This window comes from Bombus pascuorum, chromosome 8, assembly GCF_905332965.1.
Source record: "Bombus pascuorum chromosome 8, iyBomPasc1.1, whole genome shotgun sequence".
Classification (NCBI taxonomy): Eukaryota; Metazoa; Arthropoda; class Insecta; order Hymenoptera; family Apidae; genus Bombus; species Bombus pascuorum.
The window spans coordinates 10,992,395-11,010,172 of NC_083495.1; the positions used below are offsets into that span (position 1 = coordinate 10,992,395).

The following is a 17,778-nucleotide window of genomic DNA, read 5'->3' on the forward strand; positions in this document are numbered from 1 at the left end:
ATGTAGATATATTTCAGTCAATTTTTGTATAAATTTTAATGATATATTTAAACTTTTGATTTAGAAGTTACATTTCACCAAAAAATTAAGTAAAGAATTATATCTTTTTACAAATTTACACAGAATTTTGCAAGAAAAACTAAGCTACGTTAAATAACCGACGGTATTATTAACCGACTTAAACGTGCAGGATGAAAGGAAAGAACGAGATGACCGGATTTCGGCTGGTCGCTCGATCATCGAGCCTGTCTGTTCCGAGATGAAGCGCGCGATGTCAGCGGACGTGCCGGAGAAACACGAAAACAACGGGTCTGTTACGACTCTGAATCGAATATTTTATAGCATTGCTCGAATTACGAGCATTACTCACTTGACGGCGTTATAACGATCGACTTAAGAGCCAGGGCCGTAACTTACACCTTTAATCCTGCCACGAGCCATTTTTATGTTTTTCAACCCTACAATTCCTATAAAACATTCCTTGAATATCATATTTTAACTATTTCGACCTAAACTTTTTCTATTTTTCCTCCTTGCAGAAATTGATAATAATTAGACTGATAGTTTCAAAATGCGGATATGTAAGACTCGATAGCTTGAATAGGTTTATAGACATTGACTAGGTCACGTTGAAATAAAAGAAAATCTTTTGTCAAACTAACATTGTCTCTCCAAACAAATTTCTAAAGTAATTTAGCAATTTATAAAGGAATCTCCAATTGTAGGTAGAAATAAAAACTTGGTGAGATATATGAACGGTAGGATGAATAAAAATATTGTGAACATATTAGAACATTAGAACTACCGGACTGCATTATAACGTATATTAGATTAATTAAAAGTAAAGAGATCAGAAACACTCATTGGATATATATGTTTCATTAGGAAAGGATTAGATCATAAATCATTGTGCTAATAGTGAAACTCGATGAATATCTATGAAGCTGAGTGGAAAACGATACAATTGTATATTTGTCCTGAAAACTAGATAAATTTCCAGATTCTCATGAGCACATACAGTAATGTATTTCTATATTTAGAAGCATAGACGTTTCTCTATTAGAATTCATGTTTATCCAGTTTTCCTCCCAAAAGAGATATCGTCACTTATATTTGTGAACTACTTATTCATTAGCGAATGGAGATATCACGGCAATGACCAAATTTCAACGAAAGCTCGATGGTCTAGAAAAATCTTGAGGCCATCGGGCAACGCGGGAACGAAGGAACGTAATTGCCAATTCGTCGCAATTGGTCGCCCAACAAAACGTGATTACGGGACCAGAAAGGTCCGGCGCGCATATCGTCGTCGTTGAGTATATACCTACTTAATACAATCTTTGATTTATCGTTCTATATGGCCTCAGAAGGGTTGGGACACGGCCCTGCCTGAAATAGGATCTAGTCATAGAAGACAAGACAGCCAGATATGATTATTTTATCAACAAATTGCTACATTTAAACGGCTCTTCGGTACTGCCCTATCGAGAGAAGTCGCGCTCAACGGAACTCGCTATGTTTACACGTATCTTCGACCACGATCAGAATAACAGGGTGTCTTTACATCCTTTCTAGCAGTTAGTACGATAAATAGACGAAAAGCGATGAATTGCTTTGGATTTTTATGAGATAGAGGAATCTTTGATTAACACGTTCATCGTTAATAAAATTAACTCTTTCAAGACTGAATTCGTTTTTAATCTGTGGAAAAAATTGTTTTTTATTAATTATTAATAAAAGAAACACATTTTGACGGATGGTTTTTTAAAGAAGACCAATAATACACCAAAATTTGAGGTCGGTTTTATCGAAAATAAATATAATACATTTATCGTTTAGTTAATTAGTAATTTTTTAATCGTTGCGTCATCATTCGATGTTTGTCAGGAGATTTACGAAGGATTGTCTGCTCAAGGCAATATCAACACAAGGTAAGAATTTTGTGGAACGATTTCTTACAACATACCGATTCTAAAAACGCTACTACATCAAAACTGGTTGTCCTCATACTTCTAACACATCGACATAATCTTAATAAAGACGAAAAAAGAATGTGATATTCAACGAGACAAACAAGAGTTTCGCGCTTGACCCACATTCGTCTGACTCTAGTGAAACGTTCGGGATATATGAAAATAAACAGAAACAAATCGATTAATTAAAAACCTTACCTCTATACATAAATTACAATTCGTGCTAATGTAAGATATAAAAAAGAAAATGAAATCTCTATAATATTTTGAAGAATTAAATCTCATATCTATAGACAAATTACAATTCCCATTAATACATTACAGTATGATTACACGATGATTTCTTAAATCTGTCTGACGAAACAAATTCTAAATTAGAAATTTCCTAAACCCTATAAAATCTCAATAGAATTTGTATTTTCCTAGCTAATTGAAATATTGTCTGTAATTTCAACAGAAATTTCTGTTTCCTACAATATCTTATAAAATCTCAAAGACCCTCCGTTGTGATTGTAAAACTGAAAGGAACCCTCGTGCATCGACTCTAAAAGTTAACCTTGACCCGAAAAGCGTCCAAGAGCGGAACCGGAAGCGTGGACGTTAGCGCGTGGTTGTCGATCGTCGCAGAAACGATTCGCACCGACGACGTTTCATCGTGTTACGAGTGTTATATTCAGCTAGGTGGATGTACCCTCGGATGTACTCTCCCCGCACGTGGAGTAGGATCGTCGAAGAGTTTCAGAGGGGACAATATGGAGGGAACACGAGGTGGTGGAGGAACAGCACGGAGCAGGAGGTGGCCGAGAGGAAGAAGAAGGGAAAAGAGGTAACATGCGTATCGTAATGCACAATGGTGCATTAGCCAGGAGTAGACAGTTAGACGGTCTCTCCCGCGGACCGGTTGAAATCCAACCAACCGGTATATCAACGAATAAATACAATTTCAAAGAATACGTACACCTAAAATCGGCCCAGAGGTAATTAGTCAACGAAGAAGTATCGAAAAAGGAAGAATCGTCCAATTGAACTAATTATCAGACGATGTGAATAATTGAGAAAATCTACCATATTAAAATTCGTGGAGAACGGTTGAATATTTGGTACCAGTCAAGAGTGTATCTTCGCACCCATCCGCATGATTTTAATTATCTTCGAAAATTCTTGGAAGTTTCATTTGACACCAAGGATCTGCATTGGAAAACAGTTATCAAAAATTTGGAGCAAAGCGAGTTATATGACGCAGACTCTACAAGGAACGTAGCACACCACGAAGAATACTTAAGTACCATTGACATAGCTCAGTCTGCCCTTATTTATTAAGGAAATGGCTGACACGAATAATTCATCGACGATGGAGAAGAAGCGTGGTGACACCACTGGAAACCAGGTAGTATCTGACAAAGCATTGGTCTGGAAGTCCATGACATTGCGCCAGAAATGGTCTTACTTCACCAGTAATATCACCGTGGAGCCTATGATCGCCTGCTACGTGATACCCTGTATGCTAGCTTCTCTGGCCACGCAGAATCTCAGCTTGGAAAAAGCGTGTAGAGTGAACCTGGCTTATCCTGACGAAGTCTGCACAGCATTGGCTAGAAGGAACACAACTGGTTATGAGATGGAAGAAACTGCTGTTCAACAATTGGTCGCTGGCATGCAGACATGGAAAACAGCTTTGTCTAGCGGTTTACCTACCATCTTGATCCTCTTCATGGGTGCCTGGAGCGATCGTACAGGATTGAGGAAGCCGTGTATGCTTCTACCTATCATTGGTGAATTTTTAAGCAGCGTTAGTATGTTGTTGTGCACCTACTTCTTTCACGAGGTTCCTATGGAAGCCACAGGTATCTTCGAAGCACTTTGGCCAGCGTTAACGGGAGGCTGGTTCACCATGTTCATGGGTGTTTTCAGTTATATCGCGGATATCACGTCGGTAGAGTCCAGGACGCTTCGAATTGGTGCTGCAAATGTTTTCTTGTCGCTTGGTGTACCGATCGGAATGGCTTTGTCCGGAATACTGTATCTGAAAATTGGATTTTATGGTGTATTCGGTATTTCGACCGTGTGCTACGTGTTGAGCTTCATTTATGGGTTAGTGGTGATCAAGGAGCCACCTAAACCCCATTTGTTGCAAAAGGCGGAAAAAACGGAGACGAAGAAGATGACCGTGTGCGCATCGATCTTGGACTTCTTCGCGTTTAAGCATATTGAAGAGACCTTTCGTGTTGCTTTTAAACAGGGTAGAAATAATCGGCAGAAAAGGGTGTTGGTGCTTATGGTCATCGTTATGGTTGTGATTGGTCCACTTTACGGTAAGATTTCTATTTATTTTCTTCTTATTACTAATAGATCGTGAGAGTAGAACTAAAATAGGAATTTGTACCTATTTTAAATTCCTATGGGTACTTGACACATTACTTTGGATATTTCCAAAGTATAATTGAATACTTTCGCATTTTGTGTGCATCTTTGCACTTTGAAAGAATTCCTACAAATGCATGGAATCTATAAATCTAATTATTAGACTTTTACTTTTGCGGAAGCAAAATTTCTTCCTTAAATCTGCACGATAAGAATTTCTATTTTGAAGAAAGTATTAGACGTTTGACGTAACAATTAATTGTTCGATGTAGTAGGAAGGTTGCTAGTTCGTATCGTAAGTTTGACAAGGGATGAAAACCAGAAATTTCGAAATCTATAAGAATTTCTTAACTAGTTATCTCGAAAGTTACACAAAAATTTGATCGAATTGATCCAGAACGATGGAACGTGAACTAGTTTAGCTAGTTTTGTAAATTTCATTAACAAAAACATATTTCAATCCTTGCATCTGACACGTTCGTAATTACGCTTTCCTTTCTCTCTTGTGATCTGTGGCCTGTGTATATGTATAGCGATCTCTCTGTTATGTATCTAAATCTACTCTACGTTTACCCTTTGCACCATGATATTCAGAGGTACATCATTCTTATCTAATACAATTATATGTTGAATCGAAAAGTCTCGTTTTAATCAACTCCTGAAGATCTCCAAATAACGTTGTAAATATTTTAATCTAATGCGTGGGTCTCCTTGAGTCTATTGTGTTTTTTGATCGAATGATTATCGAGAGAAAGACATTGAAATAAAGGACTGAGAATTTGCCTGCAAATCCAAATCAAATTCACAAAGATTCACAATATTAGTTACTACTACGATATTTACAATTTTATTCGAAGATTGTTTACAAACCTGATAAATCCGCGCGTCATCAAACAAATACTTGTCCTTCGCTAAACGTCTTCTTCCAGCAACTTTCACGATTTCCATATCGAAGAAGTTTCACACGTCCAATCGAAGATCTCCTGTTCATCAACTCATGTATCAAAGCCTGTATCGGGCGAGTGAAAGTAGGAAAAGTTTCGCATAACTCTCGTTAATCTCGCTAGTATTATTGCGGTAACCAACAGAAGTTTCCAAAGGTAATTGCAACATTTAGGCCACTGGAAAGAGCGGAAACTGCTAGGTACGGTATAAAAATGATAAAATCGGGGTTTTCGAGGTAGAACGAGATAGAGATAGATGTAATGAGCTGTAATTATCGACAGCGAGTAGATGGATGTAGTCTGTGTTATGTGTTTCCAATAGTTTCTACATATATTCTATACGATGAACGGAGATACGCACGTAACATGAAAATTGCGATAGCTCGCGTAGGGGCGCTAGTGAAAGTGTGATTAATTGTCCTGTTCTTTGACGATCCTAGCAAACGTCCTTGTAACGTCGTAATCATTGTTTTTTTTATAGGATGTTCATTCGACTTTTACTCTCCGGCAGATTTTTCGATAAGGAAATTCTTCTATGAATTCTTTTTATTCTGTAACAATGACCATCTTCATCTTTCTCCTGCTTTTAAATAAAAATATCTCGAACAGCATACGCGAATCTAGTACTCAATTGCAATCTTGTAATATCTATGTTAAATTTGTTTCTATATATCGTCCATGTATATATATTTCCCCATTGAACTTATCTTTTCTTTATATTTTAAATACAAATATCTTGAACGAATGTTAAGATACATCTTTGGCGTATCTGGACGATAATTATCTCATTAATCCAATAAAAATGTAGCTTAATTTAACCAATATTAAATTTACCGTGATTATCTCTTTTATCAATTACTTTTTTGATCGGAACAATGAGTGAACTTAGTGTCCCCATTTTCTCCGAATGGTTACGATGCTAATCTCGAACGACAATACGGTTCCATCCGTCAATTACGGATTATTAGCGCATCACGAATTCGTATTGCAACAGGGAATTCAAGGCGAGCGTCCTTGTCATAATTTAATTAGACCGCTAATACGCCGGACATTATAATGTTTCGTTGCGTCTTTATTCGTCTTGCTAAGAGCACTGGGTAATCATGCTGCTTATAACAATTTCGTGTAATGGCCTTCTTCCTGATTTTGAAAGGCCAACAATTAGACGTCCGTGCATATTTCTATGGTTTCTGTTTGTCTTCCTTACGATATCGTCCTCGGTTTGACATTACAAAAGGAAGATTAACAAATTTCTGTTTCTAAAAAAAGAATCGCAGATAGAGATTTTATCGATAAGAAATGTTGTTCGGTTGTTAGAAGAACTTGGTCGAATTTTAAATTTGTGTCTTGATGTGTCTCACATGTTTGAAATATAATAAACTAGCTTGCAAAGTTTAGAAATACAATATTTATTCTTACATCGCAGATTTTTATACAAATTTATATTTTTATGAAAACGATTAAAGAGAGGAAACTTAAGCAGAGATTTACGTATCTATATGCATTCTGTGCATTTTTAGGTTTTGCGTAAATTCTTCAAAATCCGCGATCCGTCTATTATATATTATTTCAACTTATGGAAATTTAATAAACAATGATTCTCGTTCTAGAAATACCAGATTAAAGAATTGGTACGACAACTGATCTGTCGACACGTCGATTACAGAAGGTACATTAATATCAATTATCCGAAACATTGTATAATTGGACCGTGCAATTGACGTACGCTAATTCATTAATCATCACTGTTCAATTCGATCGAGTTCAAGTGTACTCGCTTTCGACATTGGTTCGCACATGAACGCGTTATCGATCAAAGAAAACCATCAACAAAACTTCTTCACGGTATTAATTGCAATTACCTATCGACAGGAACGGCTACCGAAGGACGAGAGAATGGAAACGATAACCGATACTTAGATATTTTTGTAATTTGTTGCTGTAACATAAATCCACGTTTGTTCCAAAGAAATCCCTTCTGAAATTACACGACGTTCTAATACCTCTGTATAAGTATATTTCTTTGTCTTTTAAGAAATTTTTAATAAACTAATAAAACGTTTGAATCTTTCATTAAAAATACCGAAGAAATAAATTATTTTAATTAACGTATTAAAATCTCCACGGCACAAAGAAATATTACACTTATAAAGAAGAATAGAGGAGAATCTATTTCTTCAATTTTTACAACGAAACATTTAAATATTTAATTAACACGTGAAAATGAAACGAAAAAATATATTTTTTAAGAGGAGGAGGGAAGAAAATGGAAGGAAGATACGAGACCGTAGATATAGAAAGCGAGACAATAAAGACAGTGGCCTGAAATTTATGACCGGTAGTGCGTCTGCGAAGTCAACATACCTATTAGAACTAGATTCTATACGCACGTATGCTAATGCGGTCTGATGGCCTAAGTAGCTTGATGTAATTTCAGATCTTTGACCGTCGGAAATCGGTCTAATCTTGATGGTCTGAAGGGTTATAGTAACTTCTATGATATAACGAGACAGGAAAATCGGTCATGTGTCGAAGTTTATATATTATAAAGAGAGGAAGAAAATTGATAGAAATCTTAGGAGTCTTCTTGATAGAAAAATCTAGTTTTTTATTATATAAATTTTCTTTCCCATATCTCTTTGCAATATATTTTCTTTTCAACGATACATTTCTTTTCTTTTTTTTTAATGCCTTGCGTTCTTTTGTCTATCATATCCACTATCTTCTAAGGTTGTCGCCTTATTACCCTTTTTTATCGCTAAAATTACTTTTTATATCCTTATTTAATCACTATTGATCGTAATTGCTTGATTCATTAGCAAATAAATTAATTAAATAGTATGAAGCAATCTTAGTTCTCTGATCTTCATTATATCGAAACACAAAGTAAATTCCTACATACATTTCTCTTTTAAATTTCAATGCGACATCGATCGATGTCTTCACTTTACGTTTTGATTTATAACTTCCATATCCTAGGCGCTACTATACTACACTACGCTGTCGTACAATGAGATTCATATCTTGGATCGTTTCGCATTTGATTCATCTCAGTTAGATCGAAAGATGAGAGATAAAATTCGCACGAGTTAATTGAAAACTATATTTTGTTTAGATTCTCTGTTATCAAAGTTTTTGATTTTGTAACAACATTTAGTAAGGAGATCAACAAGACACGATCATGCAAGAATTTAGAATCAATCATTTCTTGACACTCCGCAATTATACCGTAACTGCCTTTTTTTCTTTGGCCACAGAACACTTTTCATAATTATTTTAGCATTAGAACTTGGATTTAATTTCTTTGCCGTTTATGATCATTTCCGAGCAATTTTCAACATTCCTTACAGTCTTCGAATGTGATCCTCGAATTAAATGAAATTACACAAGTCGGTACACAAATCGCGCTGTAGTCTGCATGCAAATTAGATCGACGACAATAAGATAATTGACGAGTTTCGTGGAAAGGAACGTGACCAATTTTGTACCAACTTCTTTTCGTCGACCTTTTTTTTCGTACCAATTGTTCCTAAATCTTATTGAGAAATTAGTGTTGCATTTTTTAGAGGTAACGGAATTCTTCTCTGTACAGGAAATGTTCATTCCTGGTATTTGTATTCTTCATCATTTCGCTCGATTAATTTTTTCAAAAACCAGATAAGCATGCTGATCTTCTGCCCTTTCTTCTTTTTCTAATTCCATTAGAATCTTTGTTTCAAGCGACGAAGAATTATATTTAACAAAACTGCTTCGGTGAAAAATTATCAGCATGACGAGCTGTTAAAAACCCAACATTATTATTTTAAGTGCTTATATTAAAACAATTACACCGAACTCATATTTAAATTTAATTATACTGTGCGAAATGAATTTCCAAAGGATGAAGAATTCAAGAAAAACCAGCGTTTATCCAGTAATATAAAATTTGAAAGATGAATCGATCGATAAAAATACAATCGTGGAATTGTCTCTGACATTCTGGAGGAATGTTCGTGAGAAAAGCAAAGCAATGATGTGATAATAGCCTAAACTCGACGGAAACGATTAACTCGACAGCCTGATGAACGAACTTGTTGTGTAACGCCGTGTATATCCTTATGTAATACAGCTTAATAACGCGTCGAAATCATTCGGAATAACTTTTGATTGTGTTTATAGCTTCTCAAGCCACCCGAAGGTTCAACTACGATTAAGTTATTCCAGTTATCTCTGTTAAAGATCGACGATCCGAAATGCCAAATGATGTAAATTCCAGATTTTCAGAATCAAAGAAAGTTAAAATAAGAGGTGAAATAAATTGTTACAGCTAAAAATTCGAAGAAATTATTCCAACATTTGCAGGTTGGAATTTATCTGCTTTTTTACTTAAAAAACATAACTCTTTTTCTTCCAATACTCGTATCGTCCATCGCATAAAATTCTGCAATTTTTATCGATCATTAATCGTTCGTAATTTCATTTTTAAACGCTTCCCGTCAATAAAAATTTGCATGCGTTCATATACAATGGGATTATGAGAAAAGGAAGTCCGGAGAATAAATAAGTAGATAGGAAAAAGTAAATTTCGTAATGACCATTGAAGATGGAAAGAATAGTCAGCATTTTTAAGTGCTTCTTCCAGCAGGCAATATTTTTCAAAATGTCAGAGACAATGGAAACACGCGTGATTGTGTTTTCAGTTCTTCGCTCCATCATGGTATGATGTTGAAGATTACATTATTATTGTCGACGTGATTTGACTGAATTTTACATGTATTGGATTGACAACTAAGTGATAAGTCATTAGGTGGTAATGCCTTAGTTGCCAACCCAATATTATGCCAGTGTTTCACAACCTTTTTCGAGTCGTGAGCCCTATTTGTTCATAATATCTGAATAAAATGACAGCTAATATCCTATCCGACATAAAATCGTAAGATCGTAGAAATTATTCAGGTAACAAAGACCAACAATCCAACAACTCGTCAACTTATCAATTCATTAATGTTATCTAAGTTAGTATGTTATATCTCGAGGCAAGTTAACTATATAGTTACGTTGATATGCAAAAGTTTTGGGTGAGAGAGATTTCTCGCATCTTGTTCCAGAATTGACACCAAACAGAATTTCAAGTAATATTAAGTTTAAAAACATGATAAACACCGTTATACAAATTACATGATGTTAGATAGAACTTGGTAAAATATCAGTTTTTAGTATAAAGTGAGAAATTTATCTGATCGGAAACCTTTGCACGCTATTGTATACGTATCGCAATATTCTATCGAAGAAGAGACGTCAATGGTGGTTGATCCTTTCGTGGATCAATTCTCGAGGGCAATAATTTATTCGACTGTAAAAAGTGACAGGCATAACGGGCATAACTTTTTGCTTGTTGCAACGCCTAACCTTAAGCGGCCTTCCGCGTGTCATTTTCAACTTCGAAGCCCATTACGTACAGTGGAACGATGAAGCAACATTGCAGAGATAGCGGCGAACGCGAGCTGCCAATTCTGAAAAACGTTTTGACCATGATCTTTCATGCTGTGCAAGCGGAATCGTTCCACCTACATTGAATTTAGAACATTGTAACCCGTGGTTCGCGAAGTTACAACACGTACGGGATGATTGTAGTTTAGAGTAAATTAAATTATCCTTCTTGTTATTCGGAATTCAAACTTATTTAACCCTTTCGCACGCTCGTATACAGAATATATTGTACCTCCGTAAATTCTTAATTAAATAAACGATAAACGTATTTGTTTTAGATAAAATAGGTCTCAAATTTCAATATATCGTGTCTTCTTTATAGAACCATTCGAAAATATGCCTTTCTATTATTAATAATTAAGTATTAACATTAATCTTACTAGACCCGGTCAAATGATCGGCTTCAAAATTTAATTTAAAATTGTATACTCGTCGTTATTGCTTTTGTTCATCAAACTTTATCTAAATTCTTATATTATATTATCTGATTAATCAATTTCTCAATTATCATTAATATAACAATTTACATAAAGTTAGACGAATAAAAGAAATAACAATGAATGTAGAATTTTAAATTAAATTTTGAAACCGGTCATTTGACTGGGTTTGGTAAAGTTAGTGATGAATACTAATAATTCATAAGCTAAGAAAAATTTTATCTTAAACTTTACAGGGTTAACCCTGCAATAGTGTTCTTTTATTGTTCACAAAATTTCTTGTTGTTCCAATGAAAATCTAACAGATTCAAACAAAATTGAAGAAAGAATAAGACCGCGGTAGAGCTAATGGACACTATTATTCAATTTACTCTATTCTTTTAGATTTTTAATTCGCTAAGAGGTACGAAATAAGTAAAAATCGAAGATCTAAAGCGGATAATTGTTGTTATAGGTGAAATGGCAGTGATGTATCTTTACATGAGATACAGGTACCACTGGAACGAAGTTATGTTCAGCATGTTCACCACGTTCGCCATGGTGACGAATCTAATCGGTGAGTAAATATTCGAGAAATAATATAATATACAAGTCCTCTCGAACTGACCAGATTATAAAATAAAAAGCTACAATCTCTTCAAGCGAATGAAACACGAATTGTCGTAACTCATGATAACTCATCGATAGTATATCAATACATTATTGCGTATTTATAAGTAAACTTGATGGCTATCCATATCAATTATCAATTACTCCAAGTAAAGGAGAATTTCTCAATCACTTGAGTTGATAATAATTGATAAAAAGATTAATATTTGAGAATCGAATATGTTAAGATCGAATATGAAAACAATGTAAGGAAGATAACAATTCCTCCGACAATTTTCAGAATAACATTTAATACCCTATTATTATCGTAGTTACACGTGATTATTAACGGAAGAAGCAAAAAATGCTGTGAAACACGTGAATGAATAAAACTCGAGGAAATAACGATCGTCTGGAATATCTTACACGATTGAAACTGCATTTTAATAAAATGCAATTCTACACAGAAAACATGTTGTTACGAGTTTAATCATATTTCTTACAAAAATAGAATCTTTCTCGGCGATAACTGCCTCTCAAATAGAAGTATATTTTGCGAAAAAAATTATTTCTAAGGACACATATACCTAAAAAATGTCTTCTAGTAGAAAATTTTTCCAATAAGATCGATTTTACAAGGAAATACTTTTCTAATATAATCTGTACTGCCTTGAATTTTCTTTCCTCTATTTAAATAATTTTATAATTTTTGGTAGGTTAAAATTCGTTTACTATTCAATTATGGTACTTCTATACTTCTTTACTGCACTTTTTCTAAGCGTTTTCTCCCTCTTTTTTTCCTTTTTTTTTAAGACCTTGACGAATTCACGTGAAACTCATACGTCTTTTGGCCTATTCTACCCATGAAAGCAACGGAAATCGATTATATAATGGGTAGCACTGTTACGAAACGGAATCATTGGCCATCGTTTTCAAGTCAATCACAGAAACCTCGAAACCTATAGCTATGAGGCTGAAACGTAAATTAATGAACGGAGTTGCCTTTTGTATTTTACTGCCTTCTTGTATTAAACTTATAATTATTTAAAAATAAAAAAAAACTAGTTTTACATATTTTTGCAGTCAGTTGCTTTTTTCATAACCGAACAGCTATCGTACGATCATTAAACCTCAATCATTCTGCTAGAGACTTGGATGATGGTGAAAAGAGTGATTTTAAATTCTTCACAGTACTTATCATGTTAATCACTTTTCAAGAGTGAAATTATTTTTGTTTATAGGAACCGCGGTATCTGTCGGTGTGTTCAGTCACATTTTAAAAATCGACGATGCTATAGTCGGGATTATGAGCTCTATGAGCAAGATCTTGGCTGGTTTCGTCTATGCATTTGCAATCACTGACTGGATGATTTATTTAGGTAAATGTTCACACAAATGTTAAATTAAATGAACATCTCGAACATTAACGCATTATCAATATCATGAAGTATATTCTATTAGATTCTTTTGAAAATGCATATTTCTAATAAGAATCTGTGAAAATTATTAACGTGAAAATTGAATACAAATGGAATAATATTAAAGAGTAACATTTCTCTCTTTGAAACGGTGCGAAAATATTATTATACGAAAAAATTATAAATATACATAATACATACATTAAAAAATATTACTATACGAAATTAACGATACATGTATATATCTGTATACATAGTATAATAATATATAAGTACTATTAATAATAAAAATATTATTCTACCAATCTTTTTTGCAATACTTTACTTTCAATGAATTATAATTTTTCAAATGCAGTCAAATCGTATATTCATTATAAATTCTATAGTGAAAGATGGCACATTTACCTACACAAGTTGATAATGCGTTAAGTTTCAAGAAAGGGAATTAATAAGGTAAAATGTCGTTTTCGTACATCCTTGTTTCAGCGGCTATCGTCGAGATCGTGAATGGTACATCTTTCATAGCGATGCGATCGATAGCATCTAAACTCGTATCTACAAGTGAACTCGGTAAGTGAATACAGATTTATTACCTTGGCATAGCAGACTGACATTGAAACAAATGCGTCTTTTTTTTGTAAGATCGGAAAAACATGTAGCAGGTACCGTTACGTGAACGTTATGATACAAGTGTTAAAAATATTCCTTTATATAATTTGTAAAACATCTATGTTCAATTTACATAAGGCCTTTGTAAAGTTGGAATAAACTAGGCACAGAACGGAAGCATATTACGCAGGTATAACAGAAATACATGTATCACGAACTTGGTATTATACAAGTTTGATAAAACATGAAAAAAGGTACAAGAAACTATTTTATTACTGATATAAATTTAGAAGGAACGACGATGGAATAATAGATATTCTTAATAGATAATCCTAAAGAATAGATCATATTCTTTAGGAACTCGATCAAAGTATCCTATACCAAAATATTCCATACAACTAAGGACAAACATATAGTTATAAAATGATAGACAATAGAAAAAGAAATGTCATTTTAAATCACAAATATAAAAGTTTTAAATAGCATATAATATAGCGTACGCTCTAATATGTTCTAATTTCGAAGATGTCAAATTATCTAATTTCAAAGATCTCGCTTTTAATTCCAAGAATTTTAAATCACCTTAAATTACAAAAATTATAAATCACTTATAATCTCAATAATTCCAAATTATCTCTCTATTTTCTTTTAAAAAATGAGATATTCGTTTGTTGAGTAGAATCTCTAACGTTCTAAAGCTACAACTTGGTCTTATTGCATGAAATACCTTGTACTATATGTAATGAAACGTACCTATTTGCACTTAAATACTCGAAACATGACACCATGAATTAGAAACTACATAAACTGGTCCAGCGTGATATAGCGGCCTTCGTCCTAATCGGATCATTTTGAGACGCCTTTTTACCTTCGTACATTTTCTTAGAACCGCGCAAATAGGATAATCTTGTTTCATAGTATCTTCGTGTCAAATCGACACCGTTTTTAAGCAATTTTCCACGGGTTTTCCTTTCAGCTGGAATAACGTCTAACAACGTTTTCCTGTCTGGCTAACAATCCAACTATTCTTGAGATCATCTTTCTTCCTGTTTTTTCTAATACCGGTATTTTATCTCATATACTAAGATGTTATCTTAATCATTTATATTAAGCCTTAACCAGTATCATGAGTCATATATGGCAAACATAAGAATTTCAGTTAAATTACTCAATTTTAGCGTACTTCATCCGACTTTATATTCATTTCGTTTTAGTCTATCTTGGTATGTTCAAATAATGTTAGATTATATTAACTTAAAGTAATATAATCACAATACTATGATCCTACGATACTATTAAAGATTTTACCCTTTGTATTCCATTGGTACCATTTTAGCGATATTCGTAATGTGCAAATTGATTTTCTTCGTTATTTGGTTTGAGAAGAAGAGTATTAACAAAGAAATATAAATAAAACCTTTGAAGAGCTCCGCTACAGAAGAATGTTTGGAGTGCACAAGATTATGCAGAGAAACGAAGAAAAATGTGTATATTGATTAAATAACGACGTGTACTTGAATTTTTGTTGATTTGCAGGCAAGGTGAATTCGTTGCTTGGTGTCTGCGAATCTCTGATGCCTCTCATCTATGGGCCTATGTACAGTTCCATTTACGCTGCAACCATGAAAACGTTTCCGGGGACGTTCTTCATTGTCGGCGCCTGCATGACCATGCCAGCCGTCGTCGCGTTCTTGTAAGTTCTGCCGGTTGCAAGTCCTTCATATCATAGATATTCAGAATGTGAGTCGTGAATTGATTTTGAATAGGTTGCGCTAATATTATATATTAAAACATGAGAGTAACTAACATGTTCATTAGGAGAGCTTCACTCATGGAAAATCATCAGATGAACAATTCAAAGTCGATTCAGTTAAATACCACATTAGTATTGCTATTTCCGTCTAGTTTCTTTCAGCTCGTAGATCATCTCTCAACAGCAATTACATCTCATGTAATCTTCGAGTGTGTCATGAAAAATTACCATTTTCGAAAGTGCTCCATTCGAGGCATCCTCATGGTCACTAAATAAATAATTTTATAGAAGTATCAGTTAGTAAAGGAAGAGGAAAATAATAGAAGATAATAAAAGAGGAGGAAATATTACGAACATTTTTTCTAGATTTGCTCACTAATATAATGTACAATTACCAATTACTTTAATTACACGTTTTAAAAATAGATTGATTAATTGTCGTCTTTGGTAAGACAGGAAGTTAAAGGGTTAACAAGATTTTTTTTATGGACAGCTGGTTATACACGGAGCACAGGAAAGATCGTCAATTGCTGGAGCAAGAGAAGAAAGCGAAGAGCAAGGAAGGACCAGAAGAGAACGACTCGAAAACTATGAAATGGCAAGTCGTTGGCGAGAAAAAGCCAGAAGTTCCTACGATGAACGGTGTCGCAAATACAGCTTTCGAATCTGACCATTTATAACACAGAACTTACTATGGAAAATATCCCATTGAATATACATAACATGTATATTTCGTACATCGTTAAGAAAACAAATTTTTCAGTTATACTGAAATAACTTCTACATACAATTAACTTACACCGAAAGAAATTTTTCATTTAACGTACAAAATGCTATTAAGGTATGAGAAAAGATCCGGAATATAATCATATTATCGCGTTTACGCGGTAAATTTGAAATAAAGACAAGACGGAAAAGATGAGAAAGAGAAACCAAAATCTTAATAACAAACGAAGTTATCCACTTACTCGACATGGAAAACGCGTTTTAAATAAAGGATAACTTTATTTATTCAATCAGAAAGACAGAATGCAAATAGGGAATGTAAATGTTGGTATTCATGATCTTTTCAGTCGATCTTGCTGATCGATAATTCAAAACTGTTATCCTTTATTTCAAACCCTAGTACAAACAGTCTCCGGTACTTAATAAATAAATGGTTAACAATAGACAATGTAGAACAGACATGTGTCTGTTCATGTGTATCAGTATTACAAATGCTACTTGTGTGTACTATTTCCAAACTATCAATATTGAATGAAAATACGAATACGATAGAGAAATTTAAAAAAGACAAGAGATTATACTTACAAAATGTAATGTAACTCTTGAACAAACCGAAACATGAGTTTCATCTTGTGTTCGATATTCTTAAATCGATGTAAGTCTCATACTCGCGAAGAGAAACCAACAAGATATATATGTGTATCGTTTCTTTTATTTTTCTGTAGATCATGCATTTTACGAAAAAGTACGTCACGTGAACAAAATCGATCTGTTGTACGTTTTTATCAAAATAGTATTTATGTTAAGGTACTGCATCATTCACGTACATACGTGTATTATAGTTTATTATGTGATATAGTACGATAGTTTTATATTTAGGAAATAAAAATGGAGTTTACAGAAAAAAACCACACGCTGTTTTGATTATTACTGCTAATGATGATGAATAAAGAAGTCGAGCGCAAACTTCAAATTAAAAAGGACACCTGAGTGAAATCTTATATTTAAAAAGGAGTTATTTCTATTACTAATTTATATGATAAAATTCAATTCAAAATAATTTCATATTAAAACTTAGTTCCAATTTTAACCACTGCAAATGTTCCACCATTGACAAAGAACAGGATAGATGTGACATTAAATGAAGCTTCGTATCTAATGTTCTGAAATACCGACCTCGAAGAAAGTCAGAGTGTTTCTCACGCCCTCTACAATTTATAAGGTAGTGTCGCATCGCGACGATTGTAATTAGTTCGTTTATTCAAACAAAACTTTAATCAGTGGTCGATTAAAGAAACTTCTCTGACTTCATTCTTAATGGTAACACCTTAAAACTCATAAATAAATAAACTTCTGGTCATTAGAGTCATTTATCTGAACTATTATATGAACGAGAAATCGTAAGTAGTAAGAATATAAGTATTTGTTATATGACAGATTTAAATAAACTGAATTCTACTGTATATTAAATACAAATTACAGACGTTATTAAATAAAATA

At 33.7% G+C, this 17,778-nt stretch overlaps 1 protein-coding gene across 1 annotated transcript; it reads left to right on the top strand.

The window, feature by feature from the left end:
- Nucleotides 1-2,784: 2,784 nt before the first annotated feature.
- On the top strand, nucleotides 2,785-17,189 carry LOC132909778 (lysosomal proton-coupled steroid conjugate and bile acid symporter SLC46A3). The gene is made up of 6 exons (XM_060964868.1): nucleotides 2,785-4,285; nucleotides 11,639-11,740; nucleotides 13,014-13,151; nucleotides 13,677-13,760; nucleotides 15,336-15,492; nucleotides 16,046-17,189. Exons 1-6 carry the CDS (start codon nucleotides 3,298-3,300, stop codon nucleotides 16,230-16,232), a joined length of 1,656 nt encoding a protein of 551 aa, XP_060820851.1. The 5' UTR covers nucleotides 2,785-3,297; the 3' UTR covers nucleotides 16,233-17,189.
- Nucleotides 17,190-17,778: the final 589 nt, after the last annotated feature.